General features: G+C 40.6%; 1 protein-coding gene across 4 annotated transcripts in view; it reads right to left on the bottom strand.

Moving 5' to 3' along the window:
* Nucleotides 1–20,328, bottom strand: part of gnptab (N-acetylglucosamine-1-phosphate transferase subunits alpha and beta) — an 86,034-nt gene that overhangs the window by 47,287 nt on the left and 18,419 nt on the right. For all 4 annotated transcript variants that reach the window (XM_060839599.1, XM_060839598.1, XM_060839600.1 and 1 more), the window contains 3 exons: nucleotides 18,248–18,453; nucleotides 16,414–16,478; nucleotides 5,307–5,441 (listed from right to left, as the gene is read on the bottom strand). In XM_060839599.1, coding sequence (XP_060695582.1) covers nucleotides 5,307–5,441; nucleotides 16,414–16,478; nucleotides 18,248–18,453 — 406 coding nt within the window. The remainder of the gene's footprint in view (nucleotides 1–5,306; nucleotides 5,442–16,413; nucleotides 16,479–18,247; nucleotides 18,454–20,328) is intronic.

Raw genomic sequence — 20,328 nt, 5'->3', positions numbered from 1 at the left:
AAAAGAATTAACAACTGTGGTGGTGGAAATAAAGACAATGACTTCAAAAGGAAATTAGATAAGCACATGAGAGAAATAAACTCGAAAGCTAAGAGAATACTGCAATGGAATGGAGCTGATGACCACAGACAGCCAATATGGGCCAAATGGCCTCTTCCTGTGTCGTAATAATAATGACTATTGTTGCAGCAGCAGATACGTGAGCACACCACCACCTTCAAGGTTCATTCCAAGCCACCCACCATTCTGACTTGGTATCTCTGGCAGGTCGCCAGCAGGCCTGGCCTCCTGAGCACATGCAGAAACAGAAGCATTAGGGGACAGCGAGCCCTGCAGCATGGAGGAGAGAGCACATCCAGCTATTCAGGATAGTAGCACCAGGACAGTAGGTCCGTCCATTCCAAGCCCACCACATTTATTTCTCTCTCCTTTTCTTCTTTTCCGTCTTCTTTTCTTTACAGTCCTGACATCACAGGGAAGCTGGAGTAGTGTCAGCAGTGACCGGAGGACGGCCACAGCTTCACAGGCCCACTGCATGGGCTCCTGGAATTAGCAGCGAGGCATTGGCTGTAGTAGACACTGAGTGGGCACCTTGTAGAGGTCCTGGAGCCATGTTTGAGATCCCAGCCAATGTAGATGAATGCTTCTTTCATTCTTTTGTATCTCAAAATGACAACAGATTCTAGGGACAAAACATTTTTCACTCTATGTCCCTAAATATATGTGACAATAAACCATTCATTTGTCAGAGTAACTGACATTGGGTAATAAATGCTGGTCTAACCAAAAACACCCATAACTGCTAACAAAATAGCTAGGAGAAGGCAATAACATGTATCCCTTATAATTCTTTACTTACTTTGATTAGAATAACTAGCCTTGTTTAGCAACTGCATTAACTGAAGCTCAGATTTTAATTTGGAAACCACACCACAGGATCACAGATCCAGTCTGCCCAAATGTTTCCAGACCTGCTGAGTTTCACCAGCATTCTCTACTTGTTTTACATTTCATGAAGCTGAATGCCACAAATGAACAATCAAGAATTATTAACAGTAGATAAAAGGTAAATAAGCTGCTAATAGCATTGCAAAATATCTAGAAACTACAAACAAAAATCTGTTTACAGTTTCTTTTTACAAGCAGGGTTCACCATTCCAGCACAAAGGATAGTTTATAATGGGGTCAGCTGTCTCAGTTGGAGAAGCAGAGTGATATCACTAGTGTGGATTCAATTTCTACACCAGCTGAGGTTACAATGCGGGACTCTCCTTCTCAATCTCTCTCCTTTCAAAGATGTCGTGACCCTCAGGTTAAACCTCAACCAGTTATGTCTCTCTAATGGAAAAGCAGCCCTATGGTCTGAATAGTGGTAACTTTAGCTTTTATAGTTTGTAATATCAGGTGCGTGCTAAATCAAATAATCACAGAATCAATACAGTGCAGATAAAGGCCATTCGGCCCATCGTGTACACAACAATCTTCTGGTGATCATCTCATCCATGTCTACTCACCCCATCCCAAGCCCATAAACCCGCATTTCCCATGGCTAACCCACCTAACTTCAACATCTCTGAACAGTATGGGACGATTTAGCATGATCAATCTTCCTAATCTGCACTTCTTTGGACTGTGTGAGGAAATTCACGCAGACAGAGAATGTGCAAACTCCACAGGTTAGAATCAAACCTGGGTCCCTGGCACTATGAGGCAGGAGTAGTAATCACAGTGCCATCATGATGTGTTTGCATGACATTGTTTATCCCACAATTTTAGTCATCAGGCACAGTTTCCCAAGAGATTTTATTCTCACAAAGGCAAAATATTTTGGACGCTGGAAATCTGAAATAAAAACAAAAAAATTCAGTAAACATTCAGCAAGTCAGACAAGATTTGTTATGACAGAATTAACATCGGAAAGGTCGCAGATCTGAAACATGACACTGTTTCTCTCCTGTGAACTGGTGCTAGCCTGCTGAGGGTTTTCTATTGTTTTCTTGCATGACTAGACTACCTAATACAATTAGGCAAAAGTGAGGACTGCAGAGGCTGGAAACCAGAGTCTTGATTAGAGTGGTGCTGGAAAAGCACAGCAGGTCAGGCAGATCCAAGGAGCAGGAAAATTGACGTTTTGGGCAAAAGCTCTTTGTCAGGAATGAAGGGCTTTTGCCCGAAACGTCGATTTTCCTGCTACTCGGATGCTGCCTGACCTGCTGTGCTTTTCCAGCACCAATCTAATCTACCTAATAATATTATTGAGCACCTTATGACATCCTCAAAATTCCAAAGCACATTTCAATCAATGACTTTTGTGGTGTCATTATACCAACAGCCAATCTTGAACACAGCAAGTTTTGCCAAGCATGAGTACAGCCAGGATACCAATAGAACAATGTTACTTCTTCATACGTTGTCACACATCCATTACTTGGATAACCACATAGATCCCTAGTTTAATACATTAACATGGGAGACATGGTAGTCTGATAAGGTAGCACTACCTCACAGTTGCACTAAAATGTCTGATGAGAAAGCCTGATAAAAACAGTCTTTTCTTGTACACTAAGATGCAGGAAAACATGAGCAATGACTCACATATCATAATGAGAAACGTATATGAACTGCACCAAGAAATTGCTATGCAGCAACTTGTGTTGAAAAAAAAAGGAGAAATGCCAACTTGACATCGAATTGACTAGGAAATAGTAATCATTCTTGCTGGCAGATAACACAGAATTATAGAACTGACTGCACAGGTACCAGATTCTATTGAAAGGTCTCAGTTACACACAGCAATCTTAAATCTGTCTCCCATTTGTAGTTTTATGGAATTTCTAAGACTCATCAAACTATTATCTTACAACTTAACATTCAAATTAACACCTGGTTTGTATCTTTGCCAGATTTGTCCATTCATTTAAACATGATCTACTATGAGTTGCATGCTGACTTATTTTTGCTACTTTTGAAAAAAAGCAATACACTGTACAACATACAAATATTAAAACGGGGTATGACTTGGTATTTGACATAATTGAGAAATGTAAAGAACACCATCTAGTGGCTGGAATTAATCAGAGTCAAAATAAATCTCTCAAATCCACATGACAACAGAACAGAACAAACAAAACTATCCTACATTTGGCTTATAGATTAGCAAAAAAAATCCAACTACTAAATTAAACCAAAATACTGTTGTAAATGTGAAATAAAAACAATGGAAATACTAAGCAGATCGGGAGCATCTATGGAGAGGGAAACAGAGTTGACATTGAGTTGTAATCATACGATTGGTAGAAAATAGCTCAATGCTTTTCTCTCTTTATTTCATAAATATCAAACTTGTAATGTGCCATTAATATGTAAGGTTCCACAACAAAATTTTAATGTCTATATTTGCAAGGGACTCCTAGGGTTAATGTTGACCATTGAATCCCTATCTATGATGAACACAATTCAGGACGGCAGGTGAAATTAGATTTAAATGATTAATTTTGAGTCTGCCTTACTGGCAGAGGAAGCCTTGTTCATTGCCAGCATATATTAAAAAAAGGGACACATACTATCCATGATTTTCTGACCATCAATACAGCACAGTCTAAAAAAAAACCTAACCATCTAAGTACAAGGTACTTGCAATTGTCAGGAGGAATCAATGAAAATTGGGAGAAAACTTTGGATTGGAAACAAGCAAAAGTGCCTATAAAACAAATTGATAATTGGCCCGAACTTGCTTATAGTGATAAGTGGGAACCAAGCTGAAGCTGATCTTATAAAAGGACAGCTGATTATTTTGGAGGCTCAGGTGGTCATGGGGGAGTTCTACCTGTTCACCTTATTTTAGACAAAGCAACATCCTAAATAGGCATTGGACAGGCCTATTGCACAATGTGCATAGAATTTCAGATATATCAACTGGAGTGCCATACCAGCTAGCAGAAATGGACATGGACAAGGCTTGTGCCAAAATTCAGGGAAGTACTGTCAGGCGAGGATGGTAAATAAGTGATCCTGCTCATGCTAATCTACAAATGAAGCCAAGTTCAGAAATACATTGCAAAATTTTCCACTGCAAAGATCTTAAAGTTGAGTGATGGGAACACTCAGGAACTACAGAAGGACAGACAAAATGTGCAAATAGGTAAAATTCACCAAGTGTAGCAAACAGAATAAAAGGGCTATTTTTAATAAATGCTATGAAACTGATTTTGGATAAAGCATTTGAGAAATACAGATGACTCAATACTTGCCAACAAAGCAGCAACCATGAAATAAAATGTTTAATAATCAAAATTCATTAAATAAAAGCTGTGCAATGTTAGTGTAGGTAAGTACTGTGTTCAGCTCTAGGCACCTATGTTCAAGAAACACATCAAGAAGTACCGCTTAAGATGGTCATAGACTAATTCCTAATGATAGGGCAATGAAGAAAGGTTAGAAAAACTGACATCGGTCTGATAGAAAAGTTAAAAACAAAGGAACAGAGGTACAGCAGATGACACCTTCAAAATGCTGTGGGTTCACATTTCATTCCTGTGACTTCAGTACTAAATTTAGACAGATACTTGAGTGCAGTATTGAGTGACTGTGTAGTGTTGAAGGTGCCAGCTTTCAGATGAGACCATAAACCATTGTCTTAGCTATCTCCTCAGGTGGGTACAATTGATATTGTTACTTTGAAGGGGTGGCTTCTCCTCAGTGTCTTCAAAGCAAATTTCTAACTCCCAAACAAAATTGACAACATGGATTTCTGGCTCAGACTGCTGTTCATAAATTGAGGTCTAGCTTTCTATGCTACCATATTGACCATACTTCCCATGAATGCTTTTATTGGCTGCAAAGCAGTTTGGAACACTCATCACAAAAAGCACTATATAACATGTCATCCTTTCACAAATGAAACAATATCACAATAGTGGTACACTATTTGAAGGAAATCCATCATTATCAGATAACAAAACAAAAAGCAAAAGTTAGTAAAGGACTGATGTCTGTTAGCACTTTTTAGGCAAAGAGTGATTCATATTAGAAAGTCATTTGAATAGTTCAAGGTAAATAAAACATGGAATTATTCAAGAACCAAATAGATAATTGATGTTTGGAGACCAGAAAAATAAATTCAAATTTGGTTTCTATGACAGCAAGCTGAATTCCACCTCCTCTAGTATTATACACAATAGAAAACAGTGTACATGTCATAGACTGGCATTCTCACAGAAGCATTTCCAAAACTCATATGAAAATATATCTATTCAGTGTGTATACACAGGCAGTGTGTCTTTAAGCACAATTTAATAAGATCTCACCTGCTTCATTTTGTTAGTAACAATTGGTGGGAGTTTGGCTCGAAGTTGTTCTTCCTCTTTGCATGATGCAGGAAACCCACTCAGAAAAGCAAGATTCTGCATTAAAACTGACCCAGGAGATTCTTTATCTGTGGTCTAGACAAACAAGTTACTTCCAATTAGTTTTTGAGTTGCTGGAACATGAGTTACAGAGAGAAATCTGTTTGAGCCAGGTGAAAAAGTCAAAGCAAATGACAATTCTAGAACTTTTAAACACCCAAGATAAAGATCAACGATTTGAATGAGGGCACTGAATATAAAGCAGTATATTTTCACATTGACACCTAGGTAGGGCAGTAAGCTGTCAGGGTGAGGTAGATAGTCTACATAGAGATATACACAGGTTCATGAGTGGGCAAAAAGATGATTAGATGGAGTACACCATGGAGCTATGATCCCAACTGATGTTATTACTGGAGAAGTCAGATCCAAGACTGAATTCCAGCCTGTTAGATCAAATTTTTTATTTAATAGCGAAGTCTTTCACTGAAACAAACACATCCGCAGATTTGGCTTTAATACAGAAGCTTATTTACACATACACTTCCACCCCCACACGCATCCTGTCACAGACTTATACCCCTTTACACTCACACTCATATACATACACATACTCTCACAGACACACAAAACCTCCCCCCAGCCCACAAGCGCACACACCCACATGCACACATACATACACACTAGTTTGTGGGGTGAATTTGTACTTGCAAGATTACATTTTATTTTGCTCAAAAACTGCATGACTCCAAGATAGATTCTGTACATCCCTTTTTTTAAGATTAGAATCAGTCTGAACAATGGGGCACAGACAGCCTCACACAAGGCACCTCATGCCTTCAATGCATTATCTGGGCCGACATGACACCTATTGTCATTTGAGAATGTAACTTTAAAAAAATTCTGGGATTTACAAAAGAAAGAACTGAAACTAACACAGTCATTGTAAAAGACAAGAGACTTAAACAATCCAGGTCTTTTTCAATATATAAGTTCAGTTGCATCATACTGAAAACTTTTGCTATAACTTGTGTGTCTTACGATCTTATACTCTACAACTGCTTGAAGGAGTAGCGCTCCAAAAGCTAGTGTTTCCAAATAAACATGTTGGACCATAACCTAATGTTGTGTGACTTTTAACTCGAGAAAGAGTGACCTAGTTAATTTTAAAACGCTTTACACACATAAACCAAAATTCATATGCCACTAGTCTTAAATACGGACTGTAAAAAAAATTATATATTAATCACAGATTTTTAACTTTAAGGAGGAGAAGGGCAAAAGGTTGAGAGGAAATGTGAGGAAAAGCCTTTTCACCCAGACGGTGATGGAAATCTGAACTGCATCACTTAGTAGGGTAGTAGAGGCAGGAAACAAAATGAGGGACTGTTTTGGATTTTTCTGTGCCTTAGACAAAATGCAGAAATTTGCAGTATTTTACACGAGTGGATTTTATCATTTTTTTTTAAAGTATAGCACTTCAGTGTCTTCTTTAACAAATTTGTTAAAGAAGGAAACACATTTGAATGAATGCAAGAATGTAAGAATGAATGCATGAACTACACTACACTAGCTTTAGTAGAGCCAATGATGTGAATTGTGTACTGAGTGTACAGGACACAATCCATTGAATTTTGGAAAAGTTTCAGGCCAAGAACTTTTGGTAGTTTCAGTGGAGCTTAATCCTCCAGCTGTACGATTAAAGAACCTTTCAATTGGTCTGTTTATCTGTTCTAATTTCCATTGTTTGTTGAACACTTATCAATGTTCTTTGGCCAATTCACATATTTTGGTTAGTTCTTCTGTGAAACTGAAAATATAGGCTGGAAGCATAGTCATAGTTTTGGTTTATCAATTTAAGTCAGACCCTTACTTCATGCCCATATCGTTTAACTGGAATAGATCTTATGGACCATCAGGTAAAAACAATGCAGATGCTGGAAACCAGATTCTGGATTAGTGGTGCTGGAAGAGCATAGCAGTTCAGGCAGCATCCAAGGAGCAGTAAAATCGACATTTCGGGCAAAAGTCCTTCATCAGGAATAAAGGCAGAGAGCCTGAAGTATGGAGAGATAAGCTAGAGGAGGTTGGGGGTGGGGAGAAAGTAGCATAGAGTACAACTTATCCACTCCAACCTCCCCCTGCCCCCAACCTATCACCTTCATCCCCTCTCCCACTCACCTATTGTACTCTATGCTACTTTCTCCCCACCCCCACCCTCCTCTAGCTTATCTCTCCACTCTTCAGGCTCTCTGCCTTTATTCCTGATGAAGGACTTTTGCCCGAAACGTCAATTTTACTGCTCCTCGGATGCTGCCTGAACTGCTGTGCTCTTCCAGCACCACTAATCCACTTATGGACCATCAGCAAACTGTAACAATGTAATTGCTTTACCCCAAACACAATGATATTCTTGTTAATAAACTCTAATCATGATCTTTAAAATTTGATACCATATTTCCAATGCATTTTGGGATTATGGGCCATAAGCACAAAATGTAAATTGTTCCATTCCCAAAACCGGTCACAATCTCTTTGAATAACTATAACACAAATTTTGAACCCTAATCTGCTTATATTTCTTTGGATAATCCAGATAGAACAAAGAATAAAGAAAATTACAGTACAGGAACAGGCCCCTCGGCCCTCCAAGCCTGCATCAATCCAGATCCTCTATTTAAACCTGCCGCCTATTTTCTGAGGATATGTATCTCCATGCCCATTCATGTATCTGTCTAGATACATCTTAAATGACGCTATCATTCCTGCCTCTACCACCTCCGCTGGCAAAGCGTGCCAGGCACCCATCACCCTCCGCGTAAAGAACTTTCCACGCATATCTCCCCTAAACCTTTCCCTTCACACTTTGAACTTGTGACCCCTAGTAATTGAGACCCCACTCTGGAGAAAAGCTTCTTGCTATCCACCCTGTCCGTACCTCTCATGATGTTGTAGACCTCAATCAGGTCCTCTCTGAACCTCCGTATTTCTAATGAAAATAATCTTAAATCTATTCAACCTCTCGTCACAGCTAGCGCCCTCCATACCAGGCAACATCCTCTCCAAACCATCCACATCCTTTTGGTAATGTGGCTACCAGAACTGTCTGCAGCATTCCAAATGCAGCCGAATCAAAGTCCTATACAACTGTAACCTGAACTGCTAACTCTTGTACTCAAAACCCTATCAGATGAAGGAAAGCATGCCATATGCCTTCTTGAGCACTATCGATCTGTGTTGCCATGTTCAGGGAACAATGGAGCTGAACACCCAGATCTCTCTGCACATCAATCTTCCACACAGCCTTTCTATTTACTGTACAATTCGCTCTTGAATTGGATCTTCCAAAATGCATCATCTCGCATTTGCTCGGATTGAACTCCATAAACTTCCATATCTTGTAAAAACCTTTCCACTACCATTTTCACCGTGTTTTTCCTAAAGGCACTGCTTCAGAAAATCTTATTGAAATATCCATTATACAGCCATAGAGTTATACAGCATGGAAACCATTCGGCCCAACTTGTCCATGTTTCCTAAATTGAACTTGTCCCATTTGCCTATGTTTGTCCTTACTCTTCTAAACTTTTTCTATCCATGTACCTGTCAAAATGTCTGTTAAAATGTTCTAGTTGAACCTGCCTCTACCACTTCCTCTGGCATTCAGAGAAGATACTGATCGCCATCCCTGAAACTAGTTAAGGGTTCTACACAATCTATTTAGACTGTTAAACAATTTCTCAAAAGCTGTGTTGGAATTAAAGGCAGAGATTTAATTGATGGTGTTTGCCACTGGCTGACATGCAAAGCAAGTCTGGCAAAATTTCACCACATCTTTACGTCATCCTGGCCAATAAGATGGCTTTCATATGTTCACTTGTATTTATCTAATACTCAAGTGACCTGCCATTGGAATCTCATGAGATAGTCATAAAATTCCATTACTGAACTCAGATGGAATTACCAAGCGATGAACCATTGCCTATTCCCCATTAACTGGTTTTTGAGCTGGCCTCCAAGTCCTCGTTAATAGTTGTCTTTCAAGTACAAACAGGCCAACAGCGTTTGTTATTCAATTTCTGAGTGGGCTGTTTGATTTAACATTTTCAATTAGCTGAATTCCTATTAAAGATGGTGGGTTAAAGCTTCATTCAATTTACTTTCACTTTTTAAATTTAAATTCTTGAAAATTTATCCAATAATGGAATTTTCAGGTTACCTCCTGTGTCATAGTCTCCTCCTCTTCCTCATCTTGTCAAAAAAAAAGAGTCAGTAAACAATCCAGGACATTTTCAGTCAACATCTGTTTCTTCTGCCTCCAATGGTAGTTCTGGTTTCTTATTGAAGCCAATATTTTGAAACAGACGAGTCATTTATACAGGTATAGGTATACAGCACAGAATCAGGCCATTTGGTCCAATGTGTCCACACCAACCAGATATCCTAAACTAATCTATTCCTATTTGTCAGCTTTTGGCCCACTAAACCCTTCCTTTTTCATGTACCCATCTGCATGCCTTTTAAATGGTGTAACTGTACCAGCCTCCACCACTTCCTCCGGCAGTTCGTTCCATTCATGCTCCACCCTCTGCGTGAAAACACTGTCTCTCAGGTCTCTTTTCTCACGATAAAATCAATTCATCCTTTCAGAACCTGCTTCACTATTTCATCCACAACTTCTCTATTTACTAAATAACTTTTTAATCCAACTCTGTATAATAGGACAATAGGACTGGTTGGTAACCTGCATGCATAGCTGCAATTATTATTTCTCCTTCATTAAACTTCTTCCAAAGATAAATTATATCATTGGCCAACATCAGTGATTGAGTTCCTCCAGTGTTTCTCAATATCTTTATTGGTTTACCAGTTTGATTCAAAGCATAATCTCTCCTTTAGAGATAAAATATACTGAACTTTCTGTAATCAGATTCTCTTTGCCAATATTTGAAGTAGAATTTTCATGATTGTCCAAAGTCATCTCTCCCTTATCAGGCCATTTTAAAGACACACGCTAGCTTTACACAGATCAGACATGTGCTCACTAAATGGTACACCATCATGCAATGACAAATGACCAATGGCCCTGCTTTTAAATTCAATTGTTCTATGTTAGTAAGCCATCGATAGACAAATGTAATTAGAAATTGTTTAAGCTTATGTTAATCTCACTTTTAAAAACAACCTTTATTTAATTTTATTTAAAATGGGGCACAATTTTGGAAAAGGAATAAGATTTCCAAAGGTAATATATATAAATATGGATGCAGGCTTGCTCGCTGAGGCGGAAGGTTCGATTTCAGACTAGGTAACATCTTCAGTGAGCCTCCGGATGAAGTACTGGTGGTATGGTCCGCTTTTTATTTATTTGTTTAGGTTTCCTTGCGTTGGTGACATCACTTCCTGTATTGATGTCATTTTCTGGTTCTTTTTCTCAGGGTAAATGGGATCCGAGTCAATGTGTTTGTTGTTAGATTCCCAGTTGGAATGCTATGTTTCTCAGAATTTCGCGCATCTCTCTGTTTGGCTTGTCCGAGGAAGAATGTGTTGTCCCAGTCAAAGTAGTGTCCTTTCTCATCTGGATGTAAGGATACTAGTGAGAGAGGGTCATGTCTTTTTGTGGCTAGTTGCTGTTCATGTATCCTGGTAGCTAGCTTTCTACCCGTTTGTCCAATGTAATGTTTGTTACAGATCTTGCAAGGTAAATGACATGACATTATTTTTGCTTGTTGTCTGTATAGGGTCTTTCACGTTCATTAGCTGCTGTTTTAATGTATTGGTGGGTTTGTGGGCTACCGTGATGCCAAGAGGTCTGAGTAGTCTGGCAGTCATTTCTGAGATGTCTTTGATGTAAGGCAGAGTGGCTAGGGTTTCGGGACATGTTTTGTCAGCTTGTTTGGGTTTGTTGCTGAGAAATCAGCGGACTGTGTTCATTGGGTACCCATTCTTTTTGAATGCACCGTAAAGAGATTTTTGTCTGCACTTCCTAGATGTCACAGTAGAGTGAACAGCCAATGGGGAACTTCAAACCAGCAAAACAGAAAAACAGCACATACAGACCAAATACTGAACTACAGAAGCCATCGTCCCAACATCCACAAACAAAGCCGCATTTGTACACTATTTCAATGAGCCATCACAAACTGCAGCACAGAGGAACCCCGCAGAGCAGAGGAAAATCACCTATACCGTGTATGTAGGTTTGCTCACTGACGCCAGCTTGTGCTTTCACGAGGAGGTTGAACTGTTCATCAACTTCACCAACACATTCCACCCTGACCTTAAATTCACCTGGACCACCTCTGACACCTTTCTCCCCTTCCTGGACCTCTCCATCTCCATCAATGGTGACCGACTCAACATGGACATTTTCTACAAACCCACCAACTCCCACAGCTACTTGGATTACATTTCCTCTGACTCTGCCTCCTGCAAAAATGCTATCCCCTATTCCCAGTTCCTCCGCCTCAGCCGTATCTGTTCCCAGGAGGACCAGTTCCACCACAAAACACACAAGATGGCCTCCTTCTTTAAAGACTGCAATTTCCCTTCCCACGCGATTGAAGATGCCCTCCAACGCATCTCATCCACATCCCACACCTCGGCCCTCGAACCCCACCAGTCCAACTGCAACAAAGACTGAACCCCCTACCCCACCCCTACGGTCCTCATCTTCCACCTCACCAACCTCTGTATGCATCACACCATCCACCAACATTTCCGCCACCTACAAATGGACCCCACCACTGTCCCTTCGCGACTACCTGGTCAGGCCCATGCTCCCTAACAGCCCACCCTCCCATCCCGGCACCTTCCCCTGTCAACGCAGGAATTGCAAATCCTGCGCCCACACCACCCCCTCAACTCTGTCCAAGGCCACAAAGGAGCCTTCCACATCCATCACCTGCACTTCCACACATCATTTACTGTATCCGTTGTTCCCGATGCGGTCTCCTCTACATTGGGGATAGGGGGCACCTACTTTCAGAGCACATCTGAAAACATCTCGGGGACACCCGCATCAATCAACCCCACCGACCCGTGGCCGAACATTTCAACTCCCCCTCCCACACTCCCGAGGACATGCAGGTCCTGAGCCTCCTCCATCGCCACTCCCTAACCACCAGACACCTGGAGGAAGAACACTTCGTCTTCTGCCTCAGAACCCTTCAACATCAGAGCATCAATTAGATTAGATTACCTACAGTGTGGAAACGGGTCCTTTGGCCCAACAAGTCCACACCGACCCGCCGAAGCACAACCCACCCATACCCCTACATTTAACCCTTACCTAACACTACGGGCAATTTAGCATCGCCATTTCACCTGACCTGCACATCTTTGGACTGTGGGAGGAAACTGGAACACCCGGAGGAAACCCACGCAGACACAGGGAGAATGTGCAAACTCCACACAGTCAGTCACCTGAGGCAGGAATTGAACCCGGGTCTCTGGCGCTGTGAGGCAGCAGTGTTAACCACTGTGCCACCGTGCTGCCCACAACATGGACTTCAGCTTCCTCATTTCTCCTCACCCCACCTTACCACAGTTCAAACCTTCCAGCTCAGCACCATCCTCAGGACCTGTCCCACCTGTGATCTTCCTTCCCACCTATCCGCTCCACTCTCTTCTCCGACCTATCACCTTCACATCCACCTCCATCCACCTATTGCACTCTCAGCTACATTCCCCCCAGGGCCACTCCCCTCTCATTTATCTCTCCACCCCCAAGGCTCCCAACCTCATTCCCGATGAAAGGCTTTGCCTAAAACATCGCTTTTCCTGCTGCTTGGATGCTGCCTGACCAGCTGTGCTTTTTCAGCACCACTCTAATCTTGACTCCAATCTACAGCATCAGCAGTACCCACTTTCGCCATCATTCTTTAAAAGACAACTGAACTCAATAACAAAGCTATAATCATAATTCTTTTGGGGATTAACTACCACTACCAACTATTTGTCATATCATTCAATCACTTCTATTTTAAGGAATGCATTTAGTAGTTTCCATATAACAAATCATTTAGAGTTGCATTTTTCAAGGCCCTTCCTTGGTAATCTGGCTAAAACTTATTGGAGAAAGTGAAGACTGCAGATGCTGGAAATCAGTATCAAAACGTGTGGTGCTGGAAAAGCACAGCCAGTCAGGCAGCATCCGAGGAGCAGGGTTCCTGATGAAGGGCGTATGCTCAAAACAGCGATTCTCGTGCTCCTCGGATGCTACCTGACCAACTGTACCTTTCTAGCACCACACTTTTCGACTCAAACTTACTGGAGTCCAGTTCAATGCTTCACAATGTTGTAAACTTTAATATGATCTCGGGGGGAGGAGAATCAGTTATCAACTTTTCACATCAAATATAAATAAATCAGGTAACAACTTCCTTCTAAGGATCAAGACTTTTAGACAACAATCTTGAAGGTTTTTACCATTCCAAAGACCTCCATAGTGATGGATACAATTAAGATCCCTATGACAAGAATAATATAGAACTGATTTTGGGTTTTAATGAGTTTCCAAATACAAACTCAATTTTTTTTTGAAGATACTACAGAATAAGGATACCTGATATTACAAACAGCACAGCATACTCAGTGATGGAAACAGAACACCAACAGAACACACTGGGGAATGTTATCACCTGCAACTGTCTGAGGAAAATGTTTTCCAATATGAACAAATTGAGAGAACATAAAATACAAATAGACTTGATACTTTCATTGTGCTTAAGTATATGTGACTACAAGAAATCAAAACAAGGGGTAGCACAGTGGCTCATGTAGCAGCATGGTGGCTCCGTGGTCAGCACTGCTGCCTCACAATGCCAGGGACCTGGGTTCGATTCCAGCCTTGGGCGACTGTCTGTGTGGAGTTTGCACATTCTTCCTATGTCTGTATGGGTTTCCTCCAGGTGCTCCGGTTTACTCCCACAGTCCAAAGGATTAGCTATGCTAAATTACCCACAGTGTGCAGTGGGAAATGCAGGGTTACAGGGATAAGGTAAAGGGGTGGGATGCTCTACGGAGGGTCAGTGTGCACTTAATGGGCCAAATGGCCTGCTTCCAAACTGTAGGGATTCTAAGACTGTTTTGGCAGTTTTCATAAAAGTATTCACGATAGTTTTATCTCTTCACTGTAGGTGCCAATATAACAAAACCAGGTGTGCCCACACACGTTAACCAGAGAAAGGGAAGGTGAGTCTTCTCAGTTAGCGACTGTACGTGTAACCAGAGGCAAGGCAGCTCCTTCACTGCTATGGATATTGATTAAAGAACTTTCTATCAATAGATGCTATTTTTCCACGAAACCCACTGCCACCTTGCACTGACTGGTATGCAATGACTCATGGGCATTTGCTGATGAAGGCAGTGACCTGCAAGAGGAAAACTCAATAGTCTTGGCTTAATAAGATGTTCCAGCTATACCAGGTTTCAACATAGTGTAGTCCAGTGTCTCAAGCTGTAATCAGGGATTGTTCACCAATTATAAATGTCCATTGAGAGAACCCCCTGCATATTTCACTGTGCATGCTTCTCAATGACTGTCTAATTTTGCAGATGCTTTTGTTAGGAATACTTGTATGCGCTTACTTCTGCAGATTTCAATGTATGCAATCACTTGAATGGAGGAAGAAAGAGTTACGCATCCAAGCTTTTCTATGACACTTACTAAGGAGGCAGCAAATTGTGTGGACCAGAGCAGGATGCTACAAAGGCACATAGAATAATTGTGTCGCCAAAACGGTGATAGATAAGAGATCATGTGGAGAAACTGAAGGTCACACACTTTGGATTCAAGGTAGACATATTAGAAGAGGTTGAAAACTGTAGAACATATGCTTCCACATCTATAGTCACTAAAAGATGGTGACAGATTAAAAGAAGATGAAAAAATAGCTGAGGTTGGTATTTATCTCAAGGGAACTAGAATATAAAGAGTGAGTGTTCAACTCTAAAACAGCCTTGTCCCGATTCTATCTGGAATGATGTGTTAAATTATGAATATTACTCCTGGATAGACAGAGGTAAAAGGCACCAGAATGGGAGGTGACAGCTAGTAGTATTAACAACAAAGAAAAAGTGAGGACTGCAGATGCTGGAGATCAAAGTGTGGTGCTGGAAAAGCACAGCTAGTCAGGCAGCATCTGAGAAGCAGGACAGTTGCTGTTTCAGGTATAAGCCCTTGATCAGGATTCCTGTTGAAGGACTTATGCCCAAAACATTGACTGTCCTGCTCCTTGGATGCTGCTGTGCTTTTCCAGCACCACACTCTTCAACTAGTGGTACTATCACCAGACTGTTAATCCAGACACCGAGGTAATGCTCTGGAGAACCATGTTCAAAGCCCACCACAGCAGATGGAGGAATCTGAATTCAAAAATCTGAAATTGAGTCCGGTGATGAACATGAATCCATTGTCAATTGTCAGGAAAAAAAAACGAATGGTTCACTAAATGTCTTTCGGAAGGAAAATGCCATCCTTACCTAGCTTGCATGTGTTTCCAACCTATAGCAATCTGGGTGACACTAAACGGCCTTCTGGGCAATTAGGGATGGGTAATAAATGCTGGCCTAGCCAGCGACATCCTCGTCCAGTGAATGAATAGAATAAAAGTGCAAAATTATGAGGATAGATTGCACAAACAAGGATTATTGGATCTTGAACTCAAAGTTAAGGGACTATCCAATTAAAGTCTCCAAAAACGTAAAGTGTAGATCCAAAGAAACTGATTCCTCACCAGAGAAAGTAATCAGATACATAGTCTAGCTCTAATGCTAGTTTATATGAGTGAAATCAGGAAACATTTTTCACACAACGGGTTGTGAAAAACTGGTATTTCCTTGCCAAGAGATTGTGGATATTAGGTTAATTACAAGTTGCAAAATGGAGACTGACATATTTTTATTCAGGCAAATATATTCAGGATTCAATGCAGTTTAACAATTCTTAGATAATTAGTCAACCGTTAACTCAATCTTTACTTCAGCATTAATGCATTCCTGGCATTTAGTGTATGAATATATGTTTGTTAGTCAATGACAAATTTAAAATAAATCAAAAACTTACCAGATAGCCTCTCCAGCCCAGAAGTTTATCATTTTGCTTTCGTATTGCTGAAAGTGCGTCATCCACTAAAACAAAATATTTCAATGTTACGTTAGATTTACTGATACATTTTAAATCTCCGTGACCCCTTTACCTATGTTAATTCTGAACAAAATGAGTTCTGGATGTATGTTTGCTCGCTGAGCTGAAAGATTCCCTTTTAGATGTGTCGTCACCATGCTAGGTAACATCATCAGTGAACCTCAGGATGAAGCACTGGTGGTATGACCCTGCTTTTTATTTATATGTTTAGGTTTCCTTGGGTTGGTGATGTCATTTCCTGCTCTTTTTCTGAGGGGTGATAAATGGGATCCAAGTCAAATGTGTTTGTTGGTAGAGTTCCGGTTGGAATGCCAGGCTTCTAGGAATTCTCACATGTCTCTGTTTGGCTTGTCCTCAGATGTCGTCCCAGTCGAAGTGGGATGATGCCAAGAGGTCGGAGTAGTCTGGCAGTCATTTTCAAGATGTTTTTGATGTAGGGGAGGGTGGCTAGGACTTCTGGATGTGTTTTAGCTGCTTGTTTGGGTATGTTGCAGGAAAATCGGTGGACCGTGTTCATTGGGTACCTATACCACAGTCCGCTGAAATGACTGCCACACTACTCAGACCTCTTTGCATCATGGGAGCCCACAAACCCACCAACACACTAAAACAGCAGGTAATGAACTTGAAAGACCCTATACAGACAACAAGCAAAACTAATCTCATTTACAACATACCTTGCAAGAACTGTAACAAACACAAATTGGACAAACAGGCACAAAACTAGCCACCAGCATACATGAACATTAACTAACCACAAAAAGACATGATCCACTCTCAATAGTATCTTAACATACAGATAAGGAAGGACACCACTTCGACTGGGACAACACATCCATCAGAGGACAAGCTAAACAAAGACATGCATGTGAATCCCTAAAGCATGGCATTCCAACTGGAACTCTATCAACAAATGCATTGACTTGGATCCCATTTACCACCCTCTGAGAAAAAGAATAAGTACTGACATCACCACAGGGAATGACATCACCAACCCAAGGAAACCTAAACATAAATAAAAAGTGGGCCACACCACCAGTGCTTCATCCTGAGGCTCACTGAAGATGCTACCTCGTATGGTGACGAAATGTCTGAAAATGAACCTTCCAGCTCAGCGAGCAAACCTACATCCAGAACCTCACCAGAGCTAGAAATCTTCTCAAAAACTGCGAACAAAATGAATATCTATTATGCTACGGTACAGATATTTTACAGTATGGCAGAGCTGGCTATAGCACTTGCCAGTTTATTAGGAGGTTCATCAAGTTTCACTGACTAAAAAACGCCAGTTTGAAAACAACAACTACAGATCTACAGGAACTGAATACAGTTCAAACTGGAAACTTGATTACTGCTGTCACATAGTCAATCATACAATGCAAGAGTCCACAAAGTTAAATTTAATTACTTATTCAGCTAGCTTTCATTCTGTTGCTCAAGGACTCCAGGAGTATTCGCTCATCTTTGAATATTTCTACGGGCCTTTTTTTTAAACAATAAGCAAATGATGCTTTGATTTACAATCTCCCACGAAAGTCCAAATGTTCCGCTTCAACCACTGAGCACGTGTCAGTTTCAAAATCCAGCATAAAGCAATCCCTCCTGTACGACCCTAAATTTCTTAACCACACATGTACATCCCCTCTGCATTTGACTTCAAATTTTTTTACCAATTAATTTAGAATTTCAGGTTTTCATCAATTTAAAACAACTTCCTTAGTTTTACATTCAGCTCAAACTTATTTGCACTTACCTTCTTTTAGATTATCAAACATCATTACAGTAATATTGGACGATGGATTTTTCAGTTTTGGTATTTGCAATACATGTTTTACAGCCTGAAAGAAAGGGTAGAGCAAAGGCACTTCCTTGATGGTAATATTTGCTGGCAAACTCGGATCCAAAACAATCATTGGCCCCTTCACGCATTGCGATAACAAGCATTCTGGTTGCTTCTCACTGAAATCAACAAAACCTTTGTTAATAGTGTATTGGTGACATACAAAAATACAAATCAGTAAGACAGACATGTTATGCCATGCTCATTACTCTAGTCTCTTCAGTTCTAGCAAAAATATTTATATTTATTAAATTAGTTTTGAAGTAGACAAATTTCATTCAAACTTTATCCGAGCAACATTCCTACTTTGGTTAAGTCATTATGACAATGTACTTCAAACATAATTCCAACTCCACCACAGCACCCTGTAGCCTTTCAAATGACAGTAACAATCCTGGTCTGCAACAGAGAACAGTACTTCAACACCCTGCCCAGATAAACCAACTCATTCAAACACAGGAAAATGTTTACACTCCTAAATAACGTTTCTCTTAAGGATACATTGCTCAGCAGACAACTTGGCCAACACGTAACAGCCACTAACTCTGTTGTAGGGCACTCACTGTAAGCATCAAAACCAATGGTGCAGAGATTCCCTACATTGTGGAAGCAGGACAATTGAGCCCACACCAACCCAGACCTATCACCACCACCCCAACCCCTCCCCACCACTGTTTACTCTATACCCTCTTCCGCTGCATATAAAACAACATTTTCCTAGTTACCATCAATTCTGAGGAAGGGTCACTTGACCAGAAACGTCAACTGTGATTTCTCTCGCGGATGCTCTCAGACCTGCAGAGCTTTTCCAGCAATTTCTGTTTTTGCTAACCCCTATCCTATTTCTGTAACCCCGCATTTCTTATGGCTAATCCACCTAACCTACACATCTTTGGACTGTGGGAGGAAACCGGAGCACCCAGAGGGAACCCACACAGACTCAGGGAGAGCATGCATACTCCAAACAGTCGCCTGAGGCTGGAATCAAACCTAGATGCCTGGCACTGTGAGGCAGATGTACTCATAGATGAAACAACTCAACTCTGCCTCCAAGTGAAGATGACCTTAATTAAATTACGAAACATACCCAGTATGCCAAAGACAGAAGTCCTCCTCCTTCAACCCTCAAATTGAACAAATATCTCCAGTGCTGCACAAACACCAGATCTCCCAACTCAAAGGCATAAACAGTTGATAATTCAATTAATTCTTGACTTGAGTTTCATCTAAAATGGAGAAGACACCTTCACCTAGCTTTCAGCTAAGGTAAAGTAAAACCACCTTCTCCAAAACCAACTTTCTTTGGGGATCTGTCAGTGCAGAAAATTAAAAGCAAAAATCACATTCCTAACGCAATACACTTTCACAGCCCTTCACTGAAGACATTCTGCTGAACTGCATTTTAAAATATTCATTCAATGACAGTTTAAAAATATTTGAAATGTAAAATAACTAAAACATCCTTTATGAAAATACCAAGAAATGCATTTTTTAAACATGTAAATTTTTTTCAAAACGTGCTCAATATAGGTATTACTGCAACGAAAGGTTCACAGGAATAAAAAGTATAAAAATTATTTTCTGCAACCAAAAGGCTCCCCATTTTGTAATCTGATAGATTATGAGGGAAATGTCTGGACACATCTATTACAACCAGATCCTGGGCGAGTCTCCCCAATTCAAATGACTCCAGATGAAATACCCCAAACTGTTAAACTCCTGAATGAGAATGATAAACTGGCTACTCCTCCTTACTCTCCCTCCATCCTGGGGATTGGTTGCAATAATGTTATTTTAAAAAGGGTTTGTTTCTTGTGGAAGCCTTTCTCTCAGACCTAAAGAACTTTATTTTAAAAGAAGCCAAATTCACTAGGTTTTCTTGAATTAACAAAAAGAGCAAGTTTATTAATTACACACATTAATTACATCCAGGCATGGATAGAATACATAGACAAGGTTTTTTTTGGGGGGGGGGGGGGTGGCGGCGGAGGAGA

Source organism: Hemiscyllium ocellatum, chromosome 19 (assembly GCF_020745735.1).
Source record: "Hemiscyllium ocellatum isolate sHemOce1 chromosome 19, sHemOce1.pat.X.cur, whole genome shotgun sequence".
NCBI classification, from domain to species: domain Eukaryota; kingdom Metazoa; phylum Chordata; class Chondrichthyes; order Orectolobiformes; family Hemiscylliidae; genus Hemiscyllium; species Hemiscyllium ocellatum.
The sequence above is the reverse complement of the archived record's forward strand: the minus strand, read 5'-3'. Positions and strand labels throughout refer to the sequence as shown.